The sequence below is a fragment of the Bos mutus genome, chromosome 11, assembly GCF_027580195.1.
Source record: "Bos mutus isolate GX-2022 chromosome 11, NWIPB_WYAK_1.1, whole genome shotgun sequence".
Classification (NCBI taxonomy): Eukaryota; Metazoa; Chordata; class Mammalia; order Artiodactyla; family Bovidae; genus Bos; species Bos mutus.
The window spans coordinates 46941643-46962490 of record NC_091627.1 but is presented as its reverse complement, the minus strand read 5'-3'; the positions used below and the strand labels follow the sequence as shown (position 1 = coordinate 46962490).

Sequence of the window (20848 nt, the reverse complement as noted above, 5' to 3'; positions counted from 1 at the left end):
AAATTTTTAATTCAGGAAGAGACAAATGGCATGTTGGTACTTCCTTTATTTTACTTCAGGGTTTTTAAGGTGTGTAGCTCTAGGTCGTGAAACAGTGGCATGTTGCATTCAGAAGCATGTTGATGTGAGGGCGAGCGGGCTGCATTGTTATGCTTCTCCCTGCAGCAGTTATGCACTCTGGAGTGGCGAGGACTGAAAAGTCTATGGAAAAAGGTACTTTCTGGCCTGCCACTGTACTTCTCATGAAGTAGCAACAGTGGACAAGTACATCTCCCGGTTCACAGTTTTCTCATTACTTTCATCTGAGAAGACTGAAGCAAGGTATGTAAACAATTAAAAAGTCATCACAATCAGTTTAATTAAGTGCATAGAATAGCAATCAGTCATGTCAATAAAAATAAAACAATTATTTTTACATCAAGTGTGCTTTATTTCCTCCACAGGTATTCTGTTAAATAAAGCACCATTTATATACTGCCAGGCCACAGCTAAAGAGGATTCTTTACAGAATCAAATTTCTTGTGGTTGTTCCGTATACAAGTAAACTTAATTTTGATAATAAGAACCACAGCGATCGGAGGCAATCTGCCTCTATTATAAGGTACAAAACTGGCACAGAGGACACCATATTATACACAGTAAAAATGCTGTAAGTTTAAATTACATTGTACAGGGCCAGAGAACCCTGTGCCTCCCAGACAGCCATATTAAATGAAAGCCACTACAGTGAACTCTTAATTACGTAAAACATATTCATTATCTGATTGCCCTTTAGAAAGTATACTGAAGATGCAAATTTTTTCATCTGAAGTTTCTGCCTGGCCAAGAATTAAGCCTATAAATCTATCTTGCCATTCAAGCAGAGAGCACTGGACGAACTGAAGCACGAAAACAGAAATAGGCGAAACTTATACAAACAGCATCGGGTGGGGGCAGGGGTGACCTTAAAAGTAGACATGCTACATCTAATGTCAAGAAGCAGCTTGGTTTCCTTTGCCAGATATCCTCATGACCACATGGATTGTAGATTCAATGGTCCTACACAGGGTATCTAGAATGTCGTGCTGCTGCATGTGACTAAAGAGTCCTCTGGAATGGCCACAGCTGAGTGATAAAGCCACCTCAGGGTCCTGGGAGGACAAAGCTTGACCGTCACAGCTTCTCAAGTCAGCTAAGTCAGACAGAACTGCAGAGAGAGAAGTAGAAGGGAACTCGGATTCCTCCTCAGCAAGGTTAGAATCCTTGGAACAGTGGAGGTCTTTCAATTCCTTACAGTCTTCAAACCTACCATTGTCGGACTGTTCTTCTGCATGCTGTGACCTGATATTTGATGTGTCTTCTGAAAACGAAGATGGAACTTCCATTCGGTATTCTTTAACAGAACTATTTTCAGGGGAAGGAAGATCTTGCTCGGTGCCTGGGTCGATAATTGAGGAGTCTCTCGTCTCATTGTCTGAAGTGCTAGTTGGGGTCAGGACCTCCCTGGTTTCTGTCTTCATGTCACTGATGCAGCTGTCGACGGTGTGCTCCTCATCGCTGCTAACGCGCCGCCTTTTAACAGGAGTTGCCCCTTCATCATCTGTGAAAACGAACATGAAAATTTCTCTGAAGAGTCATTAAGATCATATTGGGGGTGTTTGCATTTTTTAGCATTTATATTCAGGAGGCTCACACAACTACTGTAAAATCAGCAGTGGAAAGTGTACTTGTCCTAAACTCAATATTTTATTAGTCTGCAAAGCTAACCTTTAGTTTTTCTTTCTTTGGCTTCTTGCTCTTGGAGTGAGTTTCTCTGCTGCAGACAAGTCCTGCATTTGCTTAAAAGCTCTTGCAGAGTTGGAATTAGAGCCGGGTTTAATTGTTTGGGAGTATGTACCGACAGGAGCAAAGCAAGTGCCCGTAAGTCCTACAAAAATCCAAACAAACATTTTACATTCCAAAGCCAACATTTTGACACAGTTAGTAGTTTAAATGCACATGTTTATTACTCTTCCAGGAATCCATCCTGGTTCCTCTGGTACTTTTAGAAGGATGCTAAAACTAGAAAGCCAGTGTTATGATACTACTGTCTTTGTATTTCATTGGTTCCAAGTCACTAATACCATTGTTCTTTGCACCACACCACTTGACTGAAGACCTAAACAGTATTTTCTGAAAATGGAAAAAAAAAAAATCAGTAATAAAATTTATACAGGAATTTTAAAAGCAAACCCTGAATGATCCATGAACAATTTAGGCCTCATTAATCTAGGACTCAGTTTTCAGAGATACTTGATTTCTGGTAGGTACCACAGGTCGTCTTCATGTAGCGCTATAATCCACCCTGGCCTCTAAGCATTTTGTTACTTAGGAGGCAGGCAGCTGCTGGACGTGTGCCTCACATGCTGGCGGGTGTTTCATTTTTCTGCAACACGGCTTTCATGGAAGTCTATACAAGCAACCAATTCCCCAGCTTTAACTGGCTTTATAGGCAGACTATTAACTTGATTTTCAGTTCCTTATGAGTCACAGGCACTAATAGAAACATCACAAGTAACAGTTGAAAAAATTTGAGCAAGTAAAGGCAATGTCTCCTCTTAGTGGGTTTATTGCCCTTAGCATTTTATGACATTGGCTCATGTTTTAAGGTGACAGAAAGTATGCTACATACATAAAAGGCAGAGGGAACACATTTTCATTTGGTTAGTTTTTCATCATATGTGACTTCTAGAGTTTGAGTAAGTTAAAATTATGTGTATACTAAGGCCAGATTTAGAATTGATGTAATAAGGAGAGTTTGAAAGTACATGACTACTGCTTTGTATAGTTCTTACCCCATTTAAAGCAGCACTTGCTTTGGAAATTTCAACTCTGTTGGTGAAATCAGACTGCAGGTTCTGATATTGATTTATCAAGTTTGTAATAAGGGTGCTGATCAAATTGGCACAGTTAGCTTCAGAAAACACTTGACCTTGAACCTGAAAAAGATGATTGTAAAAAAAATTCTCCAAAAAACCAACATAATGAAAACACAGCCATTAACTAACTGGAAGTAACAAGTTGAGTTTCCAACTTGTGACATACCTTTAGAAGAAAATGTGTCATGAATGTGTAGACAATGTTGTTGTTTAGAAAAGTTCTTTCATCCATTAAGATGCATTTTATATATTCTGCAAAAACAGGATCTTCACACAAAAGCTTGATGCAGTTTTTTGACATAGCAGACTAAAGTGGGGGGAAAAAAGCACTGATTGGTTGAGCACTGAAATAAGTGCAAGTCTTAAATACACTGCTTATGATAGATATACATCCAAAGTCACTTAACATCTTATTGGAAAAACCACTTCCCTTTGGCCATGCCATGCGGCTTGTGGAATCCTAGTTCTCAAATCAGGGATTGAAGCTGGGCCCTCAGCAGTGAAAGCACAGTGTCCTAACCACTAGGCCACCAGGGGAATTCCCAGAAAAGCCACTTTTACTGGGTTGGTCGAAGCGTTCATTCAGGTTTTCGTGTAAGATGTTATAGAAAAACCTGAACAAAATTTTTGGCCAGCCCAATACTTTAATCTACTCAACTCTTGGTTACAATTATACTCCCAATAACTTAAATGAGTAAGTGTTAAGAAGAGACTTGTAAAAAGTCTGAAAGGCGAAACTGAACAAATACATTTTAAAAGAAATGCAGCCTTATTATCTACCATTGAGTTAATAAGGACTGGAAAAATAAGACAAATGGGATGATGTTTTCAGGGGAAAAGAGATAACCAAACCACCCACAGAGAAAAGATTTTAAGAAATTTTATTCCCTAAAATGAGTTAAAACTTGCACTATATAATGTCATAACAATAGTAATTTGTTTGGTAAATCCCTTTCCCCTACACCTTCATAAATATTGCAATGATAAACAGCAAACCTCTTTTCCTAATTGTCTCACATAGAAATCAGTGGGTCCCAAATATAGAAATTGTACTAAAATTTGGTTTTCCTGTTTTCAAATGGTCATGGCTCTTAAACACAAGTAGTATGTCTTTAAGTATATTCCCTAGATTATTTATACATGTTTTAATAATAACATCATTTACGTGGAAGAAAAAATGGATTATTTTTTTAAAATAGGACAAAGTTTAGATAATACTGTACATGCATATACTTGTTGTAAGTAAACTGTTTAAGGTCAACCCAAGAAATTAGGAGTCAAGTACAACTGGCACCCAGGTTTTCAGATCCTTGGTGTCAGGAAAATCTGTCTTACTCTACCAGTAGTAACAGTCTCTGCCTATGATTCCTGCACAGTACAGATGGCTTTTTCTATAGGGCTGCTAGGGGCTTTGGAAGCTTGAGGTGGTCTGACTTTGTTTTAAGGGAAGTTGGGGGCGGGGGGGCATGCTGATGAATTTTGTGGGAAAAAAGCCAAGAGAGTAGTGCAGTGCAGCAGCAGATAAAGCAACAGAGAAGCGACAGGCAGTGGCAGAACACAGAAACCAAAGAAAGCAACCACCGAAATAAAGAAGAATGAAAACAGCAGCAGCAAGTGGCAGAGTTGGCGGGGGGAGGCTAGATATCTGTTCCAATTTACTGAATCAACCACTCAGCTCAGAAGTCAACCAGCAAGTTGTTTTCTGTGTGTTTACTATGTAATACTATGCCATATGACTAGCCTATCAAAGATTCCTAGTATAGAAAACAAAATGACATTTCTTTAGGAATACAGATGACTCAGGTAGTCTTTAGACTTGTGAAATTCACAGTTTGGGACAGGGAGGCAGAGAATCAACTATTACAGTACCATGTGACATGTATCCATTAGGAGAGCACACAGCATGCAACAGCCTGGACAAGAGGCTGGACCAGACTCAAAGTATTCTGGGTGCTAAATGTGGGTAAAAGTCCATGCCAAAGGAATCAATCAACTCACATCATCTTCTGGAAATAGGCAACACACTCAGGCAAGAAACTGGAAGTTTTTTTCAGAGTCTAAAGAGTAGGGTCCTTTATGCCTGATCCAAGGATGAGCCAACCCTTAGAATCAATCTGATTTCCTCCTCTTTCCCCACCATTCTTCCTCCACAATTTAACAAGCATTGTTTCGGTGCCTACATTAAGGGGTTGGCTCTTAGACTTAAGATAGGAAGGGTACAGTGTTTGCTGTTCTCAATGAGACTGCTAATAAGAAAACAAGTGCACCAGACTCCAAAAACTGCTCTGAGGTCATAGGTAAGCGAGAGGTAGTGAACAGTCTGCTGAAATGTTTTCTGTTAGAGGTTTTGAAATGGTGGCAAGGAGAAGAAACAGGAGAGGTGAGGAAGACCAAGAAGTGGCACATGGCTTCTTATCCTAATAGCTCCCTGTCTCAGACTTTCACAACTATTTATACTGACCTTTAAATGAGGAATTCAACTAAAAACAGCTTGTGTGAAATATCCTTTGTGATAACAAATGTATGGAAAAAGAAAATTTCACAGGGCGACTAGATGTCCATTGCTTAATAGTTATTTTTTCTATTAACAGTGTCTTACCTACCAAGATTTGAAAACATCCCCAATTTCTAGCCAATTTTCAACCCAGTGTTCCTAAAATTACTGACCACCTGTTTGGATAAGATGAAACACCAAGTCATCTAAAACTCATTTTCTTTACCTGAGTCTGGCATAGCTCAGTCCAAAGTTTGGGGAACAGTGCAAGATGAAGTGGCAAACCTTCATAGGCAACTAGGACACCTAGTATTTGAAAAGAAACCAGAATAGGTTATAATTATAAATTACACTACTGAGATATTAAACTCTGCAGGTACAATAAATAGTATGGCTATTTCTAGTCATAACTGCATATTTTCTATGTTTTAGAAATACGTAAAGTATTTAAAGGGGAAGAATTCATTCCAATGTTTTAACCAGTGAAATAATTTTTAGAGTTCAGTATACTTTGACTTCATTTATCTCCCATACCTCATTCCTAGAAGGACCTTCGACAACTTAAACCAATTCAGGTTTTTGAGAATCAGAATTTTATCTGGGACAATAAAATTTACTGCAAGTGGTTCCAAAGCTTTCTTGGGTTAAGTTACCACTCCGCATATTAGATCATATTACATGGAATTGCTAGAGTGCAGTGGGGACAAGGGGTACAAGTTCAAACAGGATGTGAAGAAGTAGGAAACACATCATTCTCTCCTCTCTTATCTTGTTTCTCCAAGGATAAGATGAATGCCTTTGTAGTAGATTTAGGTAAATTCTGCTCTAACAGCCCCTAGCCTCGTCCCCAGGACCCTTCGGGTGGATCCCACTTAGCTGCTGTATGTCAGCATCTTACTTGAAACGTCCAAGGTTTTAACTTTTCTTTCTCTTGACTATTCCAGATATCAAATGTTTCATTAAGAAATTAGTTCACCTAGCCCCTGCTATCCTCTCTCTCTCTCAAAACACTGAAGTTGTAATGCCACAGTCAGTCATAAGTAAATTTTCCATCCTCCAACACTCCCATCCCCCAAGGAAATCATGGAGGAGAAATATAATACAAGTTATCTTCCTACAGTTAAAAAAATTATGAGAAACAGCTCAAGTTGGCAAACATTTTCAGTACAGGGCCAAATAGTAATTACAGGTTCCCCCAATTATGAAACTTTTCATAAGCTGAAACATCAAGTGAAAAAGCAATTTACCTTTTTCCATAAAAGCAAAAATCCCCTTTGCATTTCTTTCAGTTAGCAACAAGAGGTACTAAAGGTATTTCATAAAAGTGAAGTGACATAAAGCAAACTTTCAAAAATTTGGGAATACCAGTATTTTAGTCTTTGTAGGCTATTTAACTGTTGCAACTGCTCCACTGACAGCACTAAATGAATGGGTGTGGCTGGTCTTTCAATAAAATGTTATTTAAGACATTGAAATTTGAGTATTGTGTAATTTTCATGTATATCACAACATACTCAAAATCTCAGAAAAAAATTAAAAATTGTAAAAACTCTTCTTAGCTTGCAGGCAGCTCACTGGTTGTTCAAAACAGGCAGCACACAGGTTACTGTTTGCCAACCTCTGTATTAGACTACGGGTCTGAGAAAACCTCAGAGAAACCAGATCAGTCATTCAGTTTAATCGTCGAAGGATGCCTAGACTCCCTTTTGTGGGAAAGCCTACCTTTTATTTTCCTGTCAAGATTAATTCCATTTTAAAGAACCAAAGAAACTCTCACCTTTCTCCATTATCCTAACCTAATCTGGCTGGGATTGGAGGCATTTGCCAATCACAACATCACAATACACAGAAGCAAACAAAGGCATGTCATCAACACTGATGGCTACAGAGAATAAAATTCCTATGTTCCCATGTTTCAGCATTATAATTATTCATAAAAGTACAGCAGGGATTGGCAATAGGCCCATGGCCCATTTTTTCTGGCCCCTTCACAGAGTCTGCCAACCCCTGAACTAGAGGTTGCCCTGACATAAACCCTCTGTGAAAGCAGGCTTTAACTACAATTTAAGATCCTCTAGACTTTATTCCTATTTTCCACAACTACTAAAAAGCTAGCACTACCACAAAAACAACAGCAAAAAAACAGAGGCCTTCTATGATGTAAGATTGTTTTCAAATAATATTGATTCAAATATGTTTATTTTACAAGTGCAGAATGGAATAAACATACTAACATCTATTGTGCTAGGTAAGTCAGACAATCATATTTAATTTTCTCATCAACTTTGGGAGGTGTTATGTTACCCTCATGTTCCCCACTGTTTTGAATGAGGAAATGAGGCTCAGAGAAATCACTAATCTGCTCAATTTCATCCCCAAAGCCAGTGAGTGATACAGCTGTATCTATCCCAGACTTAGATATCTGAGTCTAAAGCCCACCATCTTTTCAATAATCAGTTTCCCAAGCTTTAGCCATCCATGTATAATTTTCATCACTGTTTTCATATCTGTCCATCTTCTCTGTTTACTTGATAACTGTGCTTTAGATTCATTCAGAGAAGCTAATCCTATGTTGTCCTTGTCCTAGGCAATATAACATCCAGGACAATCATGCATTTGGTATGAATTATTTACTTTTGTAATACAGTAAGATCTATTTCTTAACATGAAAATTATTTTCTCTGGGCCATCTTGTACATTACATTCTGGAAAACACTGCCACCCACAGTGAGCTAAAGACACCTCTTTCACATCCTAATTCCCTACTGAGCTTGCACCTTTGGAAGGAAGGCCATCCCTTCAAAGCAGGAGCTCAGTTTCTTTCTAGCATTTTCACAAAGCACCAAGGATAAGGTGTATCTAGGCTCTACTAATTTAAGGTAGAGGCCAATGCCATCCTAGTCCACACACTCCTCCTCCAATAGGGGTATCTCACTTACTGGGTGCAAAGCACAGGGAGATGCAATCACCAGCATTCATAGGCACGTTTCCAAGCCTTACCTCAGCAAACAGGATGGGCAGGCCTAAAACATACTGGTTCCGGTATTATCACTCATCTTTCTCAATCCTGTGACTTTGGGCATCCTTAACAAGGGTCCTTACTCCACCCCGTTCCCACCCACGAAGGAACCATGTTCAACAATGAAGAGCTATTCCAAATATATTTTTTCCTCAATAGTGGCACCTTATACTGTAGAAGCTGTTGGGTGTGTTATGTAAAAGAAAAATCTTTTAAAGACAGCTTTTGTAGGTAAAATGGTAATACATATGGTTGCTGTGAGGATGAAATATTTTATATGTATATTTACTAGTTAGGGTCTCTATCCAGCTTTCTATAGGAGTATTTATCCCATTCAAGCATTACTCATGGGAAGTGGGAGCTCTGGCCAATGGATGGAAGCCCACAGCTAATGCTCCACTGCAAGACTGAATCAAGACATCTTAGCCTGAGAATATCACATTTAATTCTTCTAATTCCCCTATTTCTGACTTCATATCCACTAAGCAAACTATTGTTTACTCGGCTTCCCATGCAGGTTACAGGGGAAAATCTGCTAGCCCTACCATGTAACTTTCAGATTGCTATGCTCATTCTTCTTTGTAAATTAACAGACTGGTAACCAAACCCTAAATTATACATATGTCTATTAAACATAATGATTCTATATGACCTCATATAGGTGGATGTGCCCTTGGATGGATAAAAGCTGGCTTCATTCATCCTAAGAAGCCTTTGGGGAAACAGCTAAATGAGCTGTTTCTCCAATAAGTATCACCTTGATATCAAAAAAGCTGAAAGATGATCAACAGTTGTGCTTTCATATTGAATTTTAATCTGTTTACTTACATACTTACATCAACTATATTAATTTAATTCTAGAAACTTTGAAGATTATGGATGTTCTAGGTATATCATGTTACTTGCAAAAAATATTTTAAACCACCTTTCACTTATTAAAGTATTAAGAAAGCTTTCAAAAACTAATGTCAAGGTGATTTTTGCTTTGTGTCTAAAAATGAAAATTATGAAATCTAGGGATTTGTTTGGAGAAGGCAATAGCACCCCACTCCAGTACTCTTGCCTGGAAAATCCCATGGACGGAGGACCCTGGAAGGCTGCAGTCCATGAGGTCGCTAAGAGTCAGACGACTGAGCGAATTCACTTTGACTTTTCACTTTCATGCATTGGAGAAGGCAATTGCAACTCACTCCAGTATTCTTGCCTGGAGAATCCCAGAGACGGGGGAACCTGGTGGGCTGCTGTTTATGGGGTCACACAGAGTCGGACACGACTGAAGCGACTTAGCAGCAGCAGGGATTTGTTAGTTTAATTTTACTTGAATATCTTATTAATCTGCATGTGCACTACTAAGGTACCTAAAAAACTCAGTATGATTAGGGTTTGCATTACCAATTTTCTGTTTTGGAAAAAACTTTCCTCAAATGTAAGATCAATGCATGATCATTACAAATAAGTTGTATTTAACCTAGAAAATAAAAGCATCCCATAATTTTATCCTTAGTTAAGAATATAATCCTCTTTTTTAACATGTACTGATCTTCCCCCTTGTTCATAAGAATGTGGTCATATTCTGTATTTTCCAATTTGCTTTTTCATGTGATCCAAAGTTATTTCCTATCATTTTATTTTAAAGACTATATTATACAAATGAACTTAACTAAGCTGCTATTGACAGACATTTGGGTTTTTCCCAGTTTTACCCAATACAAACCAAGTTAAAATAAACATCCTATGTATGTTACTATATATTTAATGAGTAGATTTAGGGTGGATCCCCAGATCTGGTATTGCTTGGGCAAAGGGCATGAACAATCTAAACTTCCTCTCCAAACCAACCCCATTAATAGACCTCCTCTTTGCCAAACTGTAGTATCATCCAAACTTTACCTCATAGTTGGGAGGGTGGGAGTAGAAATAACTGTTTACTTTAATGTTCTTTACCATCTTACTGAATCCTAAAAACTCTTTGTATACTGGTATTCCTAGCCATTTATCTGATAAGAAGGCAAATATTTCACTCATTAGCTGTATGTATTTTAATTCAATTCATGGCATTTTCAACATGTAGTATTTTCAATTTTCATGTAATAAAAAATTTCAATTTCTTATTTATTGTTTCTGGGTTTTGTGTCCTGCTTACATGGTCCTTCAAATCTCAAGACAGTATTCATATGATCCTATGTTTTTTATTTAATATTTCTAGGATTTTATTTTTCACAATTAAATAATCCTCCTAGGATGTATTTTGGTCTAAGGAGCAAAGATGGTATTAAAATCTTGCCTCTCCTCTCCCAGAAAGCTACCCAATATCTCAATACTACCCATTTTCGACTAATCTGGTGTGTCATCTTTATTATCTACCAAATCCTTGTGTATCCTTATGTTTGTTTTGGGGCTGTTTTTCTGCTGTTCCATCCATGTGTTTCCATAGCTGCAATGTATGGTTTTAATCATTAGTTTTAGTCATTCCTTGGGTATTAATGGGGTACTGGTTCCAGGAGCCCCCAATGCTTAAGACCCTTATATAAAATGGTAATACAATGATTACAGTGGAAATTTCAATCCACAGTTGGCCTTCTGAGGATACGGAGGATATTTACATAGGTGCTGCTGTGCTTCATGGCTCAGTTGTGTCTGACCCTTTGCGACCCCACAGACTGTAGCCTGCCAGGCTCCTCTGTCCATGGGGATTCTCCAGGCAAGAATACTGGAGGGGGTTGCCATGCCCTTCTCCAGAGGATCTTCCCGACTCAGGGATAGAACCCAGGTCTCCCACATTGCAGGCATATTCTTTACCCTCCCTCTGAGCCACCAGGGAAGCCTATTTACATGAGAAAGAGGAGAAAATAAACCCATACTTGCTGTTTTTATGTTAAAAAAAAAAAAAAGAATAAAATTTTTACATATCAAAATACTGCAGTTTCAGACACACTAGTATTATTTCACTTGGCAATTGGCAGCTTTGTTCATATTCCCTGGATTCTCTCCCAACTTTGTCCTTTGTCTCTTCTATCCCCATGCCTGACTGTCCTCACTTCAACAGCACTTCAACCCTCCCCTCTTGTTGCCAAATATAGTTTCTTGAAGAGACTATACAATTAAAACTCCTTATCAACTCTCTGCTTCCCATCCCAGTTGTTAATGTGGGCTTTGCTTTCTCAAGCTCTCTCATTGCCTCTACCCTGGAAATAGTTATTTCAGCTAGAAGACTGGGACATAATCTCTCCATTTTTAAGAAGCATAAGGAAAGCAATGCTTTTAGTTCTTTGTTTTACTTCATATCCAAAATAATGTCCAATTTTCTTCATTAAGATATAACCATGAAAAATTTCTTTTCCTGCTCAATTTGTTAAAGGTTTCGGTTTATATATATGTAGAGCTGTCCTATGCAATACAGTAGCCACAAGTCACATCTGCTATTTAAAATTCATTTGGTTAAAATAAAAAATTCAGTTCCTTAATTACATTTCAAGTTCTGAACACACACATGGTCAGTGGCTATCATACTGTGGATGGTGATGCAGTTGGAGAATATTTCCATCCTGCTAGAAAATTCTAAAGAACAGTCCTATGTAGGGAACTAAACACCATGAGCCAGCATAAATGTGCTTCCTGAGTGTTAAGTGATGAGGAGCATAAAGTAAGATGAAAGTTGAGTCAGCTAATGGGATGGCCAGGTATGTGTCCTTTCTTTCCCTCCCTCTCCTATGTTTCCCAGAACTGTCTATTTGTGTTAGTGAAGAAGACAGTCTCACAGGGTGAAACATTCATTATTTCAAGTAGATAAGACAGCTCCTCACTTAACTTTTGGTATAAATCACATGGACACAATTACTAAGAACTTTTCTTGAGGTTAACATCTTTCTAAGTCTTCCTCCTTATCTGGGAGCAAGACTGTCTTATTAGAACTCCTGGGTATTTCCCTACACTTGATCGTTGTCACTGCTAGATTTCAGCTTTTTATAGCCAAGTGCCACAACTCAATTATATAATCATGAAATGGCCGATATGAACATATCCTCATCTGCCCACTCCCCGATCTTCAGCCACATATATAAAAAACTAGCTAATGGTAGCAGGTGGAAGGAACACCCTTTCAAATCTGAAGACATTCTAATCACTTACCAATAAGCTGGTTTTTCTGAAGAGAAATTATCCCTGACAGTTGTTACCACTTCCTTCTTGGATAACAAAATCTAATGTATGTTCACATCTTTGGCCCTATCTATAATGGATCAAAACCTTTGCCAAAGGAAGGAGGGGGTTGTGACTGAGAAGGAGCACAATACATAACTTTCAAGGTGTTATATTACTTCCAGGAAGTAATATTCTACTTCTTGACCTGGATGGTGGTTCCATGAGAATTTCACCTCCCATGCTCTTGACACAAAAACTATGGTACAATGGAGAGGATCCTGGGCCATCCCTAAAGGTAATAGACTCATACGACACACAGAGCCTGAGAACTCTGGAGATCTTAAGACACGGGACATGTGGAGGGCTACATTTCTTCTAAAGACTTATCAGCTAGAAAAAGTCACCCAAAGGGAGCAGTCTTCTAAGAGCTCTCAGCTGCATCCGCAGAGAGACAATATTACATAAAAATAATTCAAGGTTTTCCCCTTTTATAATTCACTGATTTTTTTTTTTTCTATTTCTCATATCTTCCTTTTCAAATTCCCCTTCTCACTCATCCCTCTATTTTATGAGACTTACCTCCTAATTTACTCATATATGCACCTCTGCTTCACCCTGGCAAGTCCACTTAGCTTGCTCTTGGTGTTTCCAGCTCCAAAGCACAGCTGGCACTATTGATCTTATCTTATCCTCTAGATCAGGGCTGGGGAAGTCCATCTCTCTAAGTCTGCCTCCCTAAACAGAGCAGTTTTTGGTTTTTAAATTCTGCTGGGCAGATGGAGGAGGACTTGGGCTTCTATGTACAAAAGTGATGAGCCTATTCCACACTCCTTTATAAGCCAGCTGAAACTCTGGGCAGAACTATTCAATGGAAACCAGTAAGTTGGTGTTTTCTTAAAAAAATAAAAATGTTCCCAAGAATAATTAATATTTTTCAACATTCACTTTAAAAAAGAAAAAAAGGATTGGCTCATTTTTTTCCTCCCCTTCCTAAATGGCTAGGGGCTTAAAATAATTCAGTGGAATTTACTGCTCATCTTTTATACTTACTCAGCTTAACTAATGTTTCAGTAAATTTTTCACAGTTGATTGCAACTCGGCATAATAGATGGATGAATTGATGATAAGAAAAGAAGTAGTCTAGCAGCATACGATCATAAACGTCATCTTTGCCCTGAAGGTTAAAGATGATAAAATGGTTGCACTTAAATTGTATAATAAATTAAAGAGCATATTTTGTGCAAATGTAATAAATTTAACTAAAAAGCTGATTAAATATTTAAATTCTATAAGAACCTAGTTTTAAATTCCAAGTTTCTATTAATGTTATTAAGATCTTAATTGTCACAAGTTTATTTTCAGTGTGCAAATGTTATCAATTAAAATTACCCCTTATTTCTATATACTTTAATAAAGTAAAACTACTGTAGGATTTTAAAATGTGACACTTGAGTTCTACAGACATATCATCAAGAAGAGTGAATTAAATTTGATTTTTGAAATAAATTTCAGATTATTTCTGAAATGGTTTCTACTGTATTAACTATTTTAAATATTTTATTTAATACAAACTTCTTAAATGCATTTAAGATCCAAAGATAGTGGGCAAGAGAGAATGTGAATAAAGTGGGTGAGGAAAGATAAATTAGTGAAAAAATTGTTTATAAAGTCTTAGAACTAAGATAAATTATCCTGTGTCGATGTTCCCTCTCTCTATAATTTAGAATTAGCTCTATTTTAGAATAAGTATTAGAGAACCAGAATCAGGCTACAAACGATGATAAATTCATCAATCAGTGATAATTAGGCTTAGGTCAAAGAATTATAATTAAAGGGCAGTAAAAGGAGTCATTGATTATATGGTGAAATATAAACAGTAGTCAGTACCTAACTTGACCTTTCAGATTTAGATACATGACCCATTTACAATTTAGCCTAGTGACAAATACTAATGAGACTTTCTGTTAGGATATTTTTTGAAGGGCAAAAAAAACTTACTACTTGTGCTTATTATTGATTTTGCAAATATTCAACCAACATTTCAGAGCAGGAAAAAGTCCAAATGAGTCTAATCTCCTTAGGATCCAGAAAATGATCATTTAAATCTAATATATTCATAATGGCCAGAGGGGAAGTTCTAAATTACTGTGTACTAGAGAAACATGGTTTTCCTGGCATCCCAACATACCTTACTGGTTTCCACCATTGTGGGCAAGAGGCACATATTGAGTTCAGGGCGCGGAGGCCGAATATTGCTTTTCCCTCCTATTAGCTTGATATTTTCTCGACAAGGGAAATAAGGTCCAAGAGACACTAAGACATTAAAAGTGTACAATAAGAATAAATGGAAAAAATAAATCTCCATGTTTCAGTGTGCAGAAAGATTAAATGCCAACCATGTCAAGCACTGTGCTAGATGAATACATACTTGGTATATTACTGTGATGATAAGTACAATGGTTGTGCTGTAGAAATGGAACCAGAGTATGAAGAAAGTCATGGGGACTCAAAAGCACAAGTTCCTTGAGGACATCTGAAAATAAAAACACAATGTTGGCATTAAAAACTGGAGTGTGGACCTGCTATCTTCAAATTCACCAGTCCTACTGGAGTAATTGATGGTAGTGTGGCAGCTAACAAGTTTTAATGAGTCTCACACTGTCTGAGCTCTCAGCCCCAGGACAAACTGTCTGATGCTTAACCAAAAATGGATCCACAGAGTTATTAACCACAACAGGGCATCATTAAGAAACCGAAGTTTAAAACTTAAAAGAAGCATCAGGGACAAGTACAATGGAGGAAATATTTAATGCACACTGATTATGTTTCTTCATAAAATCAACCAAAGCAAGGTTTGAAATTCTTTGGATCTGCGAATCCTTCATCAACTTTGAAGTAACCCTCTCTTCTTGATGGAGCAGTACAGGCCAATAACTCTACAGAACATCAGGCGACCTGCCAAGATTAACTGCTCATATATATCTACCATTTTGAGAAACTATAAACAAATAGCTACAGTCTCTAAAGATGACTTAAATGGCCTATGACATAAAAAAAAAGAAATGCAGTATGAATTTAAACCAAGGGTTTCCTTTAATAGATATAAATTATCATTTCATTATAAATATGCAATTAATAAAAAGCTAAAATACTCAGGAGTCCAAGAACAGCTACTAGGAAGTATCTCTAGACAAAAAGACTCACTGAAATAATCACCCCAACTCTTTACAACGTCAGTTCTAATCTGTAAACATCTGCATGATTCTACACTGTTTATATAGATTGGAAGATTTCAGAGCTGGAAGAGATCTAACCTTAGGTCAGCATGCCCAGATATATGAAGTGACCTGGCGTATGATGACATAGTTAATTACTGATATGTTAAGAAACAGAATTCTATTTTCTTAAGAGTCTGCTGGCCAGTGTAAGTCACTCATAGAAAGTACAAATGTCTTCCAAACTCTACAGAACTAACACTACATCTTATATACACACACACACACACAGGATCCCATAAAAATGTTCTTCCATTAGGCTCTTACACAGGTTTATTTTCCAGGTAACTTACCTATACAGGCATTTCTAAGTTCTGGAGGGCTATAGGAATTAAGAAGAGTTAACAGTTTATGGGCAAATTCAATTCGCTCCTGCCACTGGATTAACGCTTGCTTCACGTCTGGAAACACAAAAGCATACGTAAATATGCCATCTGAAGTCAAACTTCTTCACAATTATTTTCTGTTGTAAACTACAGAATGCTAAGACTAAAACATTCAAATTTATTACATAAACATCTTTAGTGAAAGCTAAGTGATTATTTTTATAAGATAGCTACTATTGTTAAACTTGCTAGATTTCTTAAAACACATATTTTAGTGATTGTATGTCCCATTTTCTAGAAATTCACCTACATTTCAAAGTTTATATGATTTTTACAGGGACACAAGAGGTAACTGTTTTATAGTTATTTCTCTTGAAAATAAATGATCTAATCTAAGCCATGGAAGTTTCCAGCTGGAGAACCTTCACAAATACTCATGTTGTTACTGTGCTTGGAAATATTTTCCAGTCTCCTAAATCTTTTTTTTTTTTTAATATTTTATTGGAGGATAATTGCTTTACAATATTGGGCTGGTTCCTGCCATACATCAACATGAATCAGCCACTAGCATGCTTGCCTATTTTTAAGGCACGAATAAAGAAAATAAACAAGAACATTCCAGCTTTACATCAGGAGGTCACAAACATTTTCCTAATGGTTAGCTAACATCAGCCTTGTAAAGACAAATTCTCTGAAGCATGTGGTTTAAAAAGTCTTATTTCACTCTTTAATTGTTAAACTAATAAAAATAAGTAGGATTAAGCAAACCTTTTCTCTGAAGATATGGGCGTGTAGACTTCAAAACTGAAAGGAATATTGACAGAAGTTCTACTAAGTCTCCAGTCACATGGCAAGCTGTGGCTTCATGATACATCATGTGCAGTGTGTTGAAAGACTACAAGTGATTAAAAAAAATAAAAACTTCATTCCACTTTTACTTTATGGAGCCACAAAATTATACCACTCATCCTCTATGACATGTTTTCAGACTCAGACTATGAGTGTGCCTATGTGCACAAAGCAAATGTATCTGCTTTCTACCTACAAGTCAAAGACCCCCATTCAGCTCTTTTAAAGCACAGAACAGACCTCACTCTCAGAGTCTGATATTTTGTGTTTACATTTTACTTTGAACAAATAATTTATTTAATTAGACTTTTACGGGGGAGGGGGTGGTGGTTTACTGTTTGCTCTAAGTACACATTTCTAAGACTGCAAGTTTCAAAGATTACAAAGCAGCAGTAACAACAGGAAGACTGGGGAGAACAGGCTACTGTTTTAACTAACTTTCCAGAGTTTCTATCAAAGACAAAGGTGAAACTGCTGTCAGTCATAGTAGGTCTAAAATAGTAGCAGTAAAATGGTAGGTCTAAAAGAGGTAAAAGAACTCCAAAGGTAAAATTCCTTTAATCATATTGGCTTGTTAAATCTTTTGATTCCTTTAACTGTACTAGCTAATGAAACCCTTGGTTTCTATTTCATTGTACACCAATGCATCATCTTCCTAATCTTGTCAAATCAGTTCACCATGGCCTATAAACTACTCACAATTCACAGGTGAAAATTCATAACCTAGAATCTGTGACAGTACATAATCTGAACAATGTACTCATGTGACATTTAATGTGTTAATTGTGAGGACAGAAATCATGACTATCTTGTTCACTGCTATATCCCCCGTGCCTAGCACAATGCCTGACAGAGTAGACGTTCAAACAGCTGTTGAAGAATTAAGTTCTCATTACTCTTCTTCACAAACTTTTGTTTTAGCCAGACAGACTTTGCTTTTGTTGAATACAACCAATACTTTCTTACCTTTGTGTTGATTAAATCATTTACGTTAATCCTTTTCTATTTTGTCTCTGCAGGTTCACATTCTTCAAAGCAGAGTTTCATATACTGTATCCTTATTCTATAATACCATCAACTGAAAAAACTATCCTACCTTTTAATTTTCATAGTGCCCTTGGTATGTACTCTTTAACCTTATCTCCATTATTAGACTAAAGGGTACGATGCACCTCCGTAGACTTAAAATCATCGTAAGAGTTGTGGATGTTCAGTAATTATGGGAAGAATGAACAGTTGATTTTTAACCACCTATAGCAGCCTCACTAGGTTCCTCTAATGAGGAACGCACATAAGCGCACTCTTGAGAAACTGTGTCAATTAAATCCTACAAATTTCATTCATTTCTAGTCCTACAAATGAAATGAATGTATGTAATTGTTATGAAAAAGAAAACAGCATGCTTAGTACCATGATGTAGTTATTCTTAGAATATAAAGTAGCATTTACTGATTTGCATATTTAAAATCCAGACACCTATAATAAACTCTAAATATACACAAAAAAAGTTTTGGTGAGAACATTAAATTGGAATAAATCTATAGTAAAACACAATAAAGCATTTACCTCAGTCATCAGGATTAACCCTCGATTAAATACAACAAGAAGTCTGTCTTCATCAGATTCTAATAGTATTCTGAAGGCACTAGAAAAATACATAAAGTCCAGTTTGAGAACTCTGAATCAGAACAGAACACTTACGTGGTTGGCGGGTGGGGTGGGGGGTGGGGGGTCGGAGAATAAGTAAACTGTCATTTTGGTTCTCTACTTTCTTACCTAGAAAAAAGACAGCTACATCTAGGTCTTAGTAATTTAATAAAAAGATAATATTTAAAAAGAAATCTTCAATGCAACCTGGGCGGGGGACCCCAAAACTTCTGTTGGCGCTGAAAATAATCTACATAATAATCATCCATAAGTAGGTTCATTACTCTTATTAACAGACTTTCACTATTAGTACTGGAAACTGCTATTATACAGTACAGTCGGAAATTCTATTTTAGTGAGATGTTTTTCTTTCCTTTTTAAAAACAGTTATCAGGAAAACTCCAAATTTTCTTTTGAAAATAAGCTTTTAAGTAGCAAATCTTGGGAAAACAATGTTTCCAAATTAATGCTAAAATTTTGAAAGTTTCTTCAAAGAGTCTTGGCAAGTGCAGTTAATTTGATCTTACGTACTAACAAAGATTCAAATTTTAAGGTTTTCTGAAGAAGATAACCTTATCTATTGTGGGTTGATTACCTTAAGATTCCACAGTGTTCAAAAGAGTACTGCCAAAAAAATGTGTGTCTAATAAAAGACATCAGTCCCAAGTCTCAGATGCAATACACAGAAAAGAAGTTAATCTAGACTTTATTTCTACAGTTAAAGGGAATTAAGTGTAATTTGTAGCAGTTCCTTTATAGCTATTCAGTAATTTCTGAGCTCTGAACAATTAACTGTAAAGATGATATTTTGTTATTTTGGCTAATTCCTATAGTTGAAAAAGATAGATCTGGGCTAAATAAAAGGAAAGTATCTTAACAGTGAAACTTATTCAGAGATGGAGTAAGCTATCTAGAGGCCTCTAGAATTGAACTGTCCAAGCGTAAGTTAGGATGAACTGCCAAGAGAGAAGGATTCAAGCTTTAGGTGGAAGATCATACATTAAGGTTCCTTCCAACCCTAATGATTCTGATAAAACACACAGAGACAATCCAAATCAAAATAAAAACTATTCAAAAGCAGCTAGCTAGCTCTCAAAATACAAAGTCTGCCTAAGTGTCAAAAGGTTTAAATGCTTTCCCAATAACCTTAAAGAACTGGTAAACTTTCTCTTATATAAACAATTTAAATTATTCCTCTTTAAGTGTCAAAATGATGTTCCCTTACTTGGAAAAACAAAACAAAAACATCAAAAAAAATTTTTTTTACCTTATTAAAGTAGTCCAGCAGGACCGGCCATCTAAGCAACGTAAGTAACAACTTATGGTTGTTTTCTTAAACTGTTTAATATCTTCTAATTCTTCTTCTCTCATATCTGGCCTCTGAGCTATGAACAGTTGCATCAGGTTAAATAGTTCTTCTACTGCCTGAAAAGGGTAAAAAGCATAGTGATGACCTTTTAGCCCTATACCATTTTATAGTATCTGTTTCTCATTTGTAAGTGTTGTGCTCATTTAGCTAGCTCTTAAAATTATACAAATTAACTTAAATTGCAGTGGCATTCATAAACAATTAAAAAATCAGCAATGGATTCTATTTTAAAATTTTAATATATTACTTACTAGAAGAAAATTACCTTAAAATAGAATTTCAAGATTAAAACCTATAAGTAAATACAGTTCAACTATAGTCCTATTTAAATTACTAGTTTTGTAATGTCAAATATATGTTCCAGAGACGCAATGCCAATCTTTTGTCTCTTTTAAATGAGAAATTATTACTTTGTCACAAAGATTTCACACACCTCAATTACACCTGAATACCGTTTTTTAGAAACTCTTTGTGGCAATATTTAGAGTGATCTTTCCAGACTGACAGATGATCCAGTTCAAGCCACCTGATGATGAACCACTTTTGGTACTTATTATACTCACTTTCTTTATTATAGGCATTCTAACTTTCTTGACAAAAAATTAGATTATTCTTTCTGGGTAAGAAAAACAATTCACTATATTATGTCTAAAGGACAGTTAAGTTCCTTTATTCCTTCAACAGGAAAAAAGTACAGCACCCAATTCAAGGATACTAATATTTAAAATACCATTTACTACAGTCATGTGATTGAGCTTTTAAGTAAATCTTGAATGTCTTGAAAAAGTTCCTTCCTTCTACACTCCCATCACCTCCCATTTAGCAAAGTATT

The 20848-nt window shown here is 36.6% G+C and overlaps 1 protein-coding gene across 7 annotated transcripts in view; it reads right to left on the bottom strand.

The window, feature by feature from the left end:
• Positions 1-28: 28 nt before the first annotated feature.
• USP34 (ubiquitin specific peptidase 34) overlaps positions 29-20848 on the bottom strand; it is a 241112-nt gene continuing 220292 nt past the window's right edge. For 5 of the 7 annotated variants that reach the window (XM_070379396.1, XM_070379398.1, XM_070379399.1 and 2 more), the window contains 12 exons: positions 19915-20072; positions 18567-18645; positions 16920-17046; positions 16119-16226; positions 14979-15083; positions 14739-14863; positions 13601-13724; positions 5618-5697; positions 3064-3204; positions 2814-2957; positions 1747-1906; positions 29-1579 (listed from right to left, as the gene is read on the bottom strand). In XM_070379396.1, the coding sequence (XP_070235497.1) occupies positions 972-1579; positions 1747-1906; positions 2814-2957; positions 3064-3204; positions 5618-5697; positions 13601-13724; positions 14739-14863; positions 14979-15083; positions 16119-16226; positions 16920-17046; positions 18567-18645; positions 19915-20072 (1959 nt within the window). In that variant the 3' untranslated portion in view covers positions 29-971. Of the gene's footprint in view, positions 1580-1746; positions 1907-2813; positions 2958-3063; positions 3205-5617; positions 5698-13600; positions 13725-14738; positions 14864-14978; positions 15084-16118; positions 16227-16919; positions 17047-18566; positions 18646-19914; positions 20073-20848 lie in introns of those variants that run through there. The other 2 variants (XM_070379401.1, XR_011466043.1) reach the window with 2 other exon arrangements.